General features: G+C 45.7%; 1 protein-coding gene across 1 annotated transcript; it reads right to left on the bottom strand.

Moving 5' to 3' along the window:
- Positions 1-10,160: 10,160 nt before the first annotated feature.
- LOC133913872 (probable glutathione S-transferase GSTU6) lies at positions 10,161-11,233 on the bottom strand. The gene is made up of 2 exons (XM_062357144.1): positions 10,795-11,233; positions 10,161-10,698 (listed from the first exon to the last, which is right to left on the bottom strand). The coding sequence occupies exons 1-2, from the start codon at positions 11,125-11,127 to the stop codon at positions 10,309-10,311; spliced, it is 723 nt and encodes a 240-aa protein (XP_062213128.1). The 5' UTR covers positions 11,128-11,233; the 3' UTR covers positions 10,161-10,308.
- Between the last annotated feature and the right edge of the window lie 580 nt (positions 11,234-11,813).

Below are 11,813 nucleotides of genomic sequence, written 5' to 3'. Positions count from 1 at the left end.
GCATCCGTCCGAGTAATTGATCAGGATGAGCGTATAATGAATGTCGACTTGGACAATGTTAGTGGTCCCCTTAGAGACTACTACAGGAAGAGGCAGGAAGATATCCTGGCACGATGGAAGCTCGTAGTGCAGAACCCGTAGTCGCCCTTGTTTCACTTCTTTGCAATGTGCTTTTGTTGAATTGGCGAGAACTCCTTGTTCTGGCAACCTATGTGTAATGAATTTCAAAATATTTAGTATCTAAACTGTGTGTGGATTAGCACACAGTATGGACTTGCACTAAGCAAACAGATGATGTGTGTGCAATTTATGAAATATTAAGCTTATACAAACTAAGCTCTGATTTATGTTGTGTGCTACTTTCTAGATGGATGTTGTCGGTGACATGGGAACCAGGGGTCCCCGAGTCCCGAGGCTAGGACAGTAGAGTGCCATGTGGCGCCCTCCCTTGGAGATTATCTCCCCGAGGTCCGAGAAGGCCAAGTTCTGGGAGAGGATGCTCGGGGCCATGAACAGTGGTTTCCGAGCACCTGAGTTCCCCGAGGACCCGAGCAGTCACAGTTTCGGGAGAGGGTGCTCGGGGCCATGAACAGTTGTCCCCGAGCACCCGAGTTCCCCGAGAACCCGAACAGTCACAGTTTCGGGAGAGGGTGCTCGGGGCCATGAACAGTGGTCCCCAAGCACCCGAGTTCCCCGAGGACCTAAGCAGTAAAGTTCCGGGAGAGGGCGCTCGGGGCCATGAGCAGTGGTCCCTGAGCACTCGAGTTCCCAGAGGACCAAGAAAGGGCATATCTGGGAGAGAGTGCTCAGGGTTGTTAACAGTAGTCCCCGAGCACTCACAGTTCCCTGAGGGCCTGAGAAGTCCTTCGCCGGTGGTCCCCACAAGGGCTCAGCAGTGAGGTATCAATTGGTGAGAGGCCTGATGCTGCATTTAAGAGGGCGCGTGGCCTGTCACTTCCAACCACTCCCCCCACGCCTGTTGTCAGTCCCTGCCACGGTCTGGCAAGGAGGCGTGGGGACATTTAATGCGTGGGTCCCATCACGCGTTATCCGACGCACCTCGGGATAACGTCGCAGGGCTCGAGGTGTAACGCCTGCCGTCCTGTTGTGTCAGGCTTGTTCTGACCGGACGGGCACGCGGGGCTGCTCGGTGGCTGCACGGCGGGCCCTCCCCACTGCACCCGCTGAAAAGCGGAATGAGGACGACGAAGACTGGACGGGGGCGCGTTTTCAACCCTTCTCGTCACCTCAAGCTGCAGCCCATGATGGTTGTTTTCTATTTATGGCGCCTGGGAACTTGCGCCACCCTTTCTGGGCATGCTACCCACCCCGACGGGTATAAAAGAGGGGCGTGCTCTCGGGAAGAAAAAAAAGAGGAGAGGGGGATCGACCAGACGAGTTTTGGAACACATCGGACGGAACACACCGAACGAGCTCAGAAGACAAGTCGACGAAGAACAAGGAGCACGAAGCTCTAGACTTAGACAAACATCCTTGTAACACAGCAGATCCTCAGAGAGATATTCCCTGAGCATTTATAGCATACACACAGGAGTAGGGTATTACGCTCCGTGCGGCCCGAACCTGTCTAAAAATCCCCTGAGCATTTACTTCCTCCTGCATCCGATCATCCACTCCACCTGTATCTCATTTATTCCCATTTATTTCACGTATGAGGCAGATTCAGAATCATCCCCCCCCCAGCCCAATCTCAAAGGAGGTCCCTCCGGATCCCCGCTTGAGGAGTTCACCCTCCGACAGATGTCATTGCAGAGAAGGGTTGGAGCATCTGGTTAATGGCCCTTGTTTCATGTTTCACTGAAGCTTCTTCATTTGAGCCGTGAGTTTGGTTATCAAATAAAACAGATAAAGAAGGGTTGGGGCATCTGGTTATTTGCCAAATGTGCATATGCCCGACATAAAGAGGTAGTAGTTTTTATAAGCTTAGTTCAGTGCACACATTATCGATCGAAGATTGTGATTTATGAATTGCACAAGACTATTATCTATCAAAGATTACAAACATGCCACATATAGAGTTACCAAATAAGGTACACAATAACGATACAAAATCCTTCAGGCATTAACGATACAAATAGCAACTGACAAGAACTACAACTAACAATAACGATACACAACATTACGATGGCTGACATGATGACTCCATAGGTGCTCCACCAGATCTACTGTGCTCCATGACGACTCCATAGGTGCTCCACCAGATCATCACACAATTGGTGGTGCATTCATCATATACAAAACACAAAGAAACCTGAAAGATCTTTCAGTGCATATAAGTTGGATTTGTTGGAGGCTTATGATCGGGTGAACTAGTCTTTTTTGGAACAAGCGATGTTTAAAATAGGCTTCGCTTGTCTGTGGGTCAAGTGGATTATGACCTGTATGACCTCGGTGAGATATTCCATAAAATTCAATGGAGCCCTATTGGATGCATTTGTTCCAACTCGTGGCATCTGACAAGGTGATCCTCTTTGCCCAGTTTTTATTCCTTTTTGTGGCTGACGGTTGTCATCTTTGATCAAGGCTGAAGTGGACAATGGTAGTATAGCTCCCATTTGGGTATGCCGCAATGCGTCAGGGTATCCTATCTCTTATTTGCTAATGATAAAATGCTGTTTTTCAAAGCTAATGATTATCATGCTTCAAACGTTAGAAGGATATTGAGCACTTATGGAAGGGAACAGGTCAATTATTCAACCCGGCCAAATGCTCCATTCTGTTTGGTGAGGCTTGCCCAGGTACTAACCAGGAATCAATCAAGTAAATTCTTGGAATTGTGCAAGAATCGTTCGATGTTAGATATCTAGGGTTGCCAATGCTAGAGGAATATATCATTACGTAATAAATCAGTAAAAGAGACATCATATTAGTGACGGTTGCTCAACACACGTCACTAATGTCCTATTAGCGATAGGTCCAATAAGAACGCATCACTAATGTCATTTCTAATCAAGATCAGATATAGACCCGTCACTAATGAGTAGTCATTACTGATAGGTCGTAATATGATCTGTTACTGATGATATGGTGACAGGTCAAGTTGTGACCCGTCACTAATGACTAGGTCATCAATAACAGGTCGTCCTAGTCCAGTCATTAGTAACGGGTCAAGTTGTGATCTGTCACTAACGGTAAGGTCATCAGTGACGGGTCGTCCTAGATCAATCATTAGTGACAGATCAAATTATGACCTGTCACTAATGATAAGGTCATCAGTGACAGATCGTCCTTGGCCAGTCATTAGTGATGGGTCACAACTTGACCTGTCATTAATGATCCACACATTGGTTATATATCGTCCTATACAAGTTATTAGTGACAGGTCAACTTGTAATCCGTCACTAATGACCAACTCCAGTCACTAATGATAATATTCGCAAATATTTTTTATTTTTATTTTATTTTTCTCTTATTTTTTTCTCACCTCAGCAGCACTAGAATATTCTTCTCAAGTTTGATGTAAGGTGTGGCGGCTATGTACATAAACACGCGTTCCGAAAATGGTGCAGAAACTTCCAGAGGTGAGAACTCAATTTTCCAAGCTATTTTTGGCCTAAAAAAATTCTCCGAACCTGATAAAGTAGAGGAGAAACGGATGCAACTTTTTTTAGATGTTCGTAGAGTAAAAAAAAAGTCAAAATTAGAGTCCGTATGCAAAAGTTATGCCTGTTTTACCGAATGCACTCCGAGTTACCTATCAAAAATTATAACCCTCGATGGAATTTGGAAAAATTAGTCATTAGTGACAGGTCATGGTTATGACGTATCACTAATGATCTTCAGCAAAGAAGGTTAAAATGATAAAATATCTGGTTTCTATCACAACTACGTGATAGCAGAGGTGGTAATGTGTCTACACACGCGAGGAGGAGGTCGCAGGTTCGATTCCTATGGAAAGCAAACTTGAAAACAATGTGAAAAAGCATGGCTTGTGAGGCATATGGGATGGACCTGCGTTGGGATGGCTCGAGTGAAAAAAATAGTTTTTTGACTTTTTTTGCGTCCAAAAAATACGAAAATTGTTCATCGGTCATTAGTGACGGGTCAAAATTATTACACGTCACTAATGTTTAGTCAATAGTGACGGGTCACGGTTACGACCCGCCACTAATGGCCTCATTAGTGACGGATCATCACCTGTCACTAATGACCTATCATTAGTGACGCGATAAGAGTGATGAGTACAGGACCTGTCACTAATACCAGTTATCACCCGTCACTAATGACTTTTTTCACGTAGTGTATGAAAAAGGGAAATTTCAAAGCCTTCAAGCACAGTTGAGCAAAAGACTCACTCAGTAGGGTGATAATCATTTATCCAGTGGGGGCAAGGAAGTAAGCAGTGGCACACGCAATTCTAGTGTATGTCATGAGGGTATTCAAACTTCTTGAGGCGGTATTAGAAGACCTCACCAAGTTGACCTAGAACTTCTGTTGGGACGTGGAGAACGATAGACAGAAGCCTCATTGGATTTCCTGGAACAAGCTAACTACTTTGAAGAATAGAGGAGGTATGGGTTTTAGAGATATGAAGTTATTTAATCAAGCACTGCTTGCATGCCAAGCTCGGAGGCTTATCCAGATGTCAGATAGTCTTTATGCAAGGGTGCTAAAGGTACGCTACTAACCAAATGGTTGCCTAGGTGATATTGTTTTCACTGGAAATGCCTCACCTACATGGTTTACTATTAAACATGGCCTAGAACTCCTAAAACAAGGTTTGATTTGGCATTTAGGGAATGAAAATCTGGTAAGAATTTGGCGAGACCCGTGGATTCCGAGAGACACCTCATGCAGGGCCATTAGCTTACAGGGAAACTATAGAATTAAACATGTGTCGGCTCTCTTGGATGCAAATGGCACCTGGGATATTCAGAACTTAAATCATACCTTTCTGCATATTGATGTGATCGACATTATAAAAATAAAAACTTCAGTGTGATATGGTGAGGACTTTTTGGCATGGCGTCCAGGGAAAAATGGTATTTTCACAGTGTGAAGAGCATACAAGCTTGTTGTAGATCTTCAAAGGTCTGAAGCTGGGTGCAAAGCTGTGAGTTCACACCCAGACGACTGCAATCCTATATGGGATCATATTTGGAAGTGCCCTGTCCCGCAAAAGATACGCATTTTTTCTTGGAAGGCCATCACTAATAGTTTGGCTACTTGGGAAAATAAAAGACTTCATCGCCTTGAATTAGATGACATGTGTTGTGTTTGTGGAATGGAAAAAGAAGATGTTTACCATGCACTGTGTCGTTGCCCAAACGCCCAAGATCTTTTGAATGCTATGCGCCAAGTATGGCGGTTGCCCTCGGTGGAGGAGCTGCGAGTTGCAGGTGCGCAATGGTTGTTAACTTTATTAGATAATATCTCTCATACAAATTGTATGATGCTGTTATGGTATGTTTGGCATGTGCGGAATGAGCTGGTACACCATAAACCAGCACCACCGGTGGAGGCTTCCTGGTGATTCCTAGAAAGCTACATCCAACCTTTAGTTTTTATCAAGAAATATCCCAGTCTAGACGTGGGGAAGGGCAACCAAATCATCGGGCCTTCTTTGTAAGAGATTCAAAAGTAGCAGCACAATACTACATTGAGACCCATAGTGGCCAAATGTTGGGCACATCCTCCTCCTGACTGGCACAAGCTAAACATCTATGTTCCTTTGCCTCACAAGATGGGGGTGCAGGTATTGGTATGGTGCCACGAGATAGCCACGACGAAGGAATCATCACTTCATGCATGCCACTTTTGCATTGTATAGATCCTCTAGAGGCTGAGCTAGTTGCATGCAAGGAGGGTATCGAGTTAGCGCTTCAGTATACATCATCGTCAATAATTGTGGAGACTAATTGCGCTATTGTGATTCAACTAGCCACATCTCGAGAAGATGACTGTTCAACCCTTGTGCATGTGGTTAGGGAGGTGAAATGTCTGTTCACCGGATAAAGGATACTGGAGATTAGAAAAGTCAACCAAAGCTAGAATATAGTTAGCCATGAATTAGTGAATTGTGCCTGTATCCATGGTATTAATGGTACTTGGCTAGGGCAAGAGGAGAGTGTTGTGGCTCGTCTAATTCATGATGACTATATTGCTTCTTGCCTTGGTTAATATATCCTTTTTCCATGTAAAAAAATTGCTAACAACTTTATACAAACTTACTAGATGATATATATGTATGTCTTCAAAACATTTTCAATATGCATATAACACAAATGGTTCAAATATGATTGGATACATACACACGATGAAAAGAACATGACAATGCAACTAAAAGTAGCTAAATGAGTTCATACAACAACCAACTACCTTTCCACTTTGCCGAGGTCATACGGAAGGTAACGTTGCTCTTATCCACTTCTAATTTTCTTGATCATGTCAAAGCCGCTAGATCAACGACATCTCGTTGAGAAAAAACATAGAGCTAATGCGTGACGGATAGCGTGTTAGATTTATTGAATGGTACATATACACTACTACAGCGTAGCCTTTATATACCCGCCCATCTGTTCCGGTTCGTTACAAAACCGACAGTGATAGATTATCACAATAGGTTCACATCAAAATCCAACAGGTTAAGCTTCGGATGGACGTGCACTAGCATCACTACCGATCTATAATAAGCATCATTGTCAGTCTATAATACGATCCAACAGTGATAAGTATCACTACCGGTCTAACGTACCAACCGACAGTGATGCTTTGTATGGACCCAAATATTTTATAGAAGCTGGTTTAGGCTCGGTGCCTCGAGTCCGGCTCCACATATTTGTATGTGTCGCTCTCTCCTCCTCACATATCCTCTCTCTCTCTCTCTCTCTCTCTCTCTCTCTCTCTCTCTCTCTCTCTCTCTCTCTCTCTCTCGTATCACAGACGTATGCACAACACTCTCGATCCCCATCACCTCCTCTGATCCCCACCGCCGACCTCTGGCCTCCTCCCCTCACCCCTCCCCACTGGTCTCGTCCCCTCATGTGATCCTCCTCCTCTCCACCTCCTCCGTGCGGGCGGCAGTAGTGGCAAGTACTGCTGCTCCTCCTCCGTGCGAGCAGCGGCAAGGCGCGGGTGGCAGCGACGGCAAGTGCCGCTGCTCTTCCTCCGCGCGGCAAGCACTGCTGCTCTTCCTCCGCATGGGTGATGGCAAGCATTGCTGCTTTGGCGGTGGCGGCGAGGGGAAGGCGCGGCAGCAAGCATTGCTGCTTCGTGCTCATCCACGGCAAGGGGAAGGCGGAGACCAGCAAGGTTGGTGGCGGCGTACGATGACACCAACACGAGCGCATAGGTGGGCTGTTTCCTACGTAGGTCGGTGAAGCACGACGTCAATGAGGATGGCCTCCTCCACCTCCACGCAGAGTGCAGCAAAAGCGGCCGAGAAGCTATGATTGTTTTGTGATTTTTGTGAATGTTGTGCTAAGTGTTCGTGAGACCGTGATTGTTTTGTGATTTTTGTGCTAAGTGTTCGTGAGACTGTGATTGTTTTGTTATTTTTGTGAATGTTGTGGATTTGTTTTCTATGTGATTTGGCGGTGACACGAAGGCTGTCACATTTGTGCTGTGTGTTGTGTGCTGTGGATCTGTGTGCGAGGTGGCCAAGGGCGGTGGTGGCGGGGTTTGGAGCATGAGCTAGCAGCCGGCTTCCTCTCAACGACGCCAACACGAGTGCGTACGTCCAAGTGGGTTGCTTCCTACGCAGGTCGGTGAAGCACGACATCGACGAGGACGACCTCCTCCACCTCCGCACAGAGCGCAGCAACATCAGTCGAGCAGCTGTGATCGTTTTGTGATTTTTGTGAATGTTGTGCTAAGTGTTCGTGAGACTGATTGTTTTGTGATTTTTGTGCTAAGAGTTCGTGAGACTGTGATTGTCTTGTAATTTTTGTGAATGTTGCTGATTTGTGTGCTATGTGATTTGGTGGCGGCACGAAGGCTGCCGCATTTGTGCTGTGTGTTGTGTGTTGTGGATCTGTGTGCGAGGTGGCCAGGGGCGGTGTCGGCGGGGGCTGGAGCACGAGCTAGCAGCCGGCTTACTCTCAACGACGCCAACACGAGCGCGTACGTCCAGGTGGGCTACTTCCTGCGTAGGTCGGTGAAGCACGACGTTGCTGAGGACGACCTCCTCCACCTCCGTGCAGAGCGCAACAACAACGGCTGAGCAGCTGTGATTGTTTTGTGATTTTTGTGAATGTTGTGCTAAGTGTTCGTGAGACTGTGATTGTTTTGTGATTTTTGTGAATGTTGTGGATTTGTGTGTTGTGTGATTTGGCGATAGCCTTCGTGCCGCCGCGTTTGTGTTGTGTGCTGTGGATCTGTGTGCGAGGTGGCCAAGGGTTGAGGCGGTGAGGGCTGGAGCACGAGCTAGCAGCCGGCTTCCTCTTCGATAGCGGAGGTGCCCAGCGGCAGCGGCTGCGGGAGCAGCAGCCGAGCCAGCTTGATTCCGAGCCAGCTCATCTCTTTTTTTTTTGTTTTATGAAAAAAGCTTCACTGCCTGTGGACAAGAGTCGGCAGTGATAGCAATCTGGCTATCACTGCCCATTACGTACTGCCAATTTTAAAACCGATAGTAAAAGCTGATTTGGAACTGACAGTAAAACCCTATTCTGTAGTGGTAACCATTACCTAGTGCATTAGGGTGGTTGCAGCATGAGGTGTGGATATGTCGATACTGTTTTGGGCTATATATGTCAACCTAATCAACTGGCAGTAGAATGTTTAACCTACCATCACTATGACTAAGCCCTTTTATGAAGAAAATTATTGTGACAGAAGCTAGGTTAAAATGCCATGTTTAATTAGTGCTTTTTTTGACATTCATATGGATTATTCGTCATAAATCTGACATTCATATGGATTATTCGTCATAAATCTGAGTCCGGGCAAGTTGGGCAGTCAAATTTGTGACGTTTTGTGAATTAGCACCATAGACAAAACAAATTCGCCGTAAGAGGCCTAATATCTATGACGATATATATGGTTCATCATATAATGCCAAAGTTTTTTATAGTGCATATATATTGCCCCACACACACCCAGTCAGGCAAACATCAGTAAGGTCATAATCTTTTTGTGACGATTCGTTGGCCATAAATGAGATGATGACAGATTTCAAACAGAGAACCAATAATTTTGTTTTCATTCCTTTCTATCTTCTATTATCTGTACTCGATGAATAGGAACATACTCATTCGTCCAGGACCATCCATTCCCATTTCATGAACACATCAGCTTATCCAATACTACCTCACAAGTTCGCATCAGTCACCACCCATATTTTCTTAGATTTTGGAGATTTCTCTCCCAGCTTTGCATTAAGGAAACACCATATATCCCATTATATCAACGAAAGTCACCACCCATCATATTAATACTAGCAATTACACACGTATTTCACACACGTAAAATCAATCTAGTATATAGCAATCCAAAAAAGTAAGCAAAAATAACATAACCAAACAGATATTTGCATATACGAAATTCACAACATGATCATGTAATTTTAAGAAGAAGTAGAATGACGAGTACCTAGATAGAAGGGTGTAAAAGATTGTATTATCCAGAGTTGGCCGTCTGTAGCAATACTATGAGGAAATCAAGATGGTGATTGATTTGTGAGGGGGTGAATAATTCTCACATAGTACCTTGGTATAAAGATATTGCGATGGAGGCAATCTACGTGTTGACAGCGATAGAGGTGACATACGAGCGGCGACATACTATTTGGATAAAATCTATCGATGAATATATGGAAGACAAATATTATACGTCTAAGTATGGAAGATAAATAATAAGAGATCGAATGTATTTTTAAATATATGGAAGCTAAATATTGAGCGTAAATAATGACGGATTAAATGTATGGAAGGAGAAAATGATATACTCTAACTTATGTATTATATAGAGTATAGATATAGATGTTATTTGTTTTGAATTATGCTACTGATTTTGGAGCAAGTCTATGCATGGGACTTCAACACCACAGCCCAAGTTGCGCGAACAAAACAAGCAATAATCTGACTTTCTTTTTTTAACAAGTCCTAATGCATGAACAGTCAATCTGATTATATTTTTCTTGAACAGATTGACAGATGAAGAACAAAAATTAAATAGTTTGCTAAAACCAAATAGCTGCGAGATCGAGAAGGCTTATTTCACTCATTATCAGAACCAGATCACGAGGAAACAATTACAGTGCACAAGACCAGACAAGCAGAAATTGATTCATCGATCACCAAATTAGCCTCCATTTCAATTTGGCGCAGCAGCATTAATTCACTTGTCGGCTCAGTTGCTCGCAGCAGCAGGGTCGGCAGCTGCAGCCATTCGTGCCTGCAGCCCCTTGGCGAACTCGGCGATCTGGTCGGGGTCCGGGATGACCCCCTTGGCGGCGTCGAGCGCGGCGAAGCGCTCCGCCCACGCGGCGAGGAGAGGGGTCCGGCTGGCGTCCAGGAGCTTCACGCCGGCTACCTTGTCCCACGCGCGCAACCACCCGACGAAGCCTCCCAGCACAACGTCCAAGTACCCGGGCGCGTCGCCGGCGAAGAATCCTTTACCCCCGGAGAGCTCGGCGAACGCCTCCTCCAGCGTCTCCAGCGCCGCAAGCGTGTCCGCCGTCGCCGCCGCCTTCTCCTCCTCCGTCGTCCCCTTGAGCGCCTTAATCCACGCGGCGAAGAACTGCACGTACCGTACCACGCACAAAGTTATACTCCCATGGATGCCTAAATATAGTAGCTACACGTGCACGTAAAAGATGCATGATATATATACAACCTTGTCGTCGATGTAGGCGGCCCAGAAGCGGACGACGGCGCGGTCGTAGGCGTCGGCGGGGAGGATGGCTTGGCCGGCGCCAGGGAAGGCATCGTTGAGGTACTGCACGATGACGAGGGACTCCGAGATGGGCCTATTGTCGTGGAGGAGCACGGGGACCTTCTTGTGGATGGGGTTAGAGGTGAGGAGCAGGTCGCTTTTGTTGGTGAGGTCCTCCTCCATGTTCTCGTACTCCAGCCCCTTGAGGTGCAGCGCCACGCGCACCCGGTGCACGAACGGGCTCGGCCACGCGCCCAGCAGCCTCAGCTGGCCGTCCCCTCCAACTCCGGCCATCAGATTAGTTCCCGCCGTCGGTCGTGTGGCCTGCGTGTACTAAGCGAGTGGCCTTGGTTTAGCTTTGGCCTGTGCGGTGGTGGTCGTGGAGGGAATCCAGAGGAGGCGCTGTATATATGTATGCATGTCGCCGGTTCTTGCCCGGGTCTTCCCCGGAGCGCGGAAAAAAAAATCCCCGTAACATGAAAATATGGCCTTTCCATGAAGATCTTCTATTACAGCAAGCAACTGCATACGAGTTGCACACACACAAAATCAATCTATAGTATAGTAATTTGAAGAAGTAAAAGAATACAGTATAACAAAAGATGGATTTATATACACGATGATTAAATTTAGATGGTCGTGCGACGTGAAGATAGATGGTGTTGAGGAGATGGTCGTCATCGATCAATGGAGGTGGCCGGCATTGATGAGATGGATACGAGCCAATGAGTGGGGGTAGCCGATGTCCATCCACGTAGGTGATTAGAGTGTGACTGCAATTGAGATTGTTGCATATCTAAGTAGGGATCGGATACTGTGTCCGGATTTTAAAAATAAACTAAGAGAAGAAAACTGAGCATAATCATTGAAGATCTTATTATAGTTTTGAAAGAGATAAAGAAAGGACATACCGTTGATAGGTCGTTGGCTTTCATTATTAATGATTATTTATCTTAATTTAAATTTTAGAAATAGAATAA

Source organism: Phragmites australis, chromosome 1 (assembly GCF_958298935.1).
Source record: "Phragmites australis chromosome 1, lpPhrAust1.1, whole genome shotgun sequence".
Taxonomy (NCBI): Eukaryota; Viridiplantae; Streptophyta; class Magnoliopsida; order Poales; family Poaceae; genus Phragmites; species Phragmites australis.
This window is presented reverse-complemented; position numbering and strand designations above follow the sequence as displayed.

Excerpts from the sequence above, each read along its gene's own strand:
- LOC133913872 (XM_062357144.1), bottom strand. The coding sequence starts at position 11,127 with ATGGCCGGAGTTGGAGGGGACGGCCAGCTGAGGCTGCTGGGCGCGTGG. Across the intron at positions 10,699-10,794 it reads CCGCCTACATCGACGACAAG|TTCTTCGCCGCGTGGATTAA; the intron begins GTTGTATATATA and ends CGGTACGTGCAG.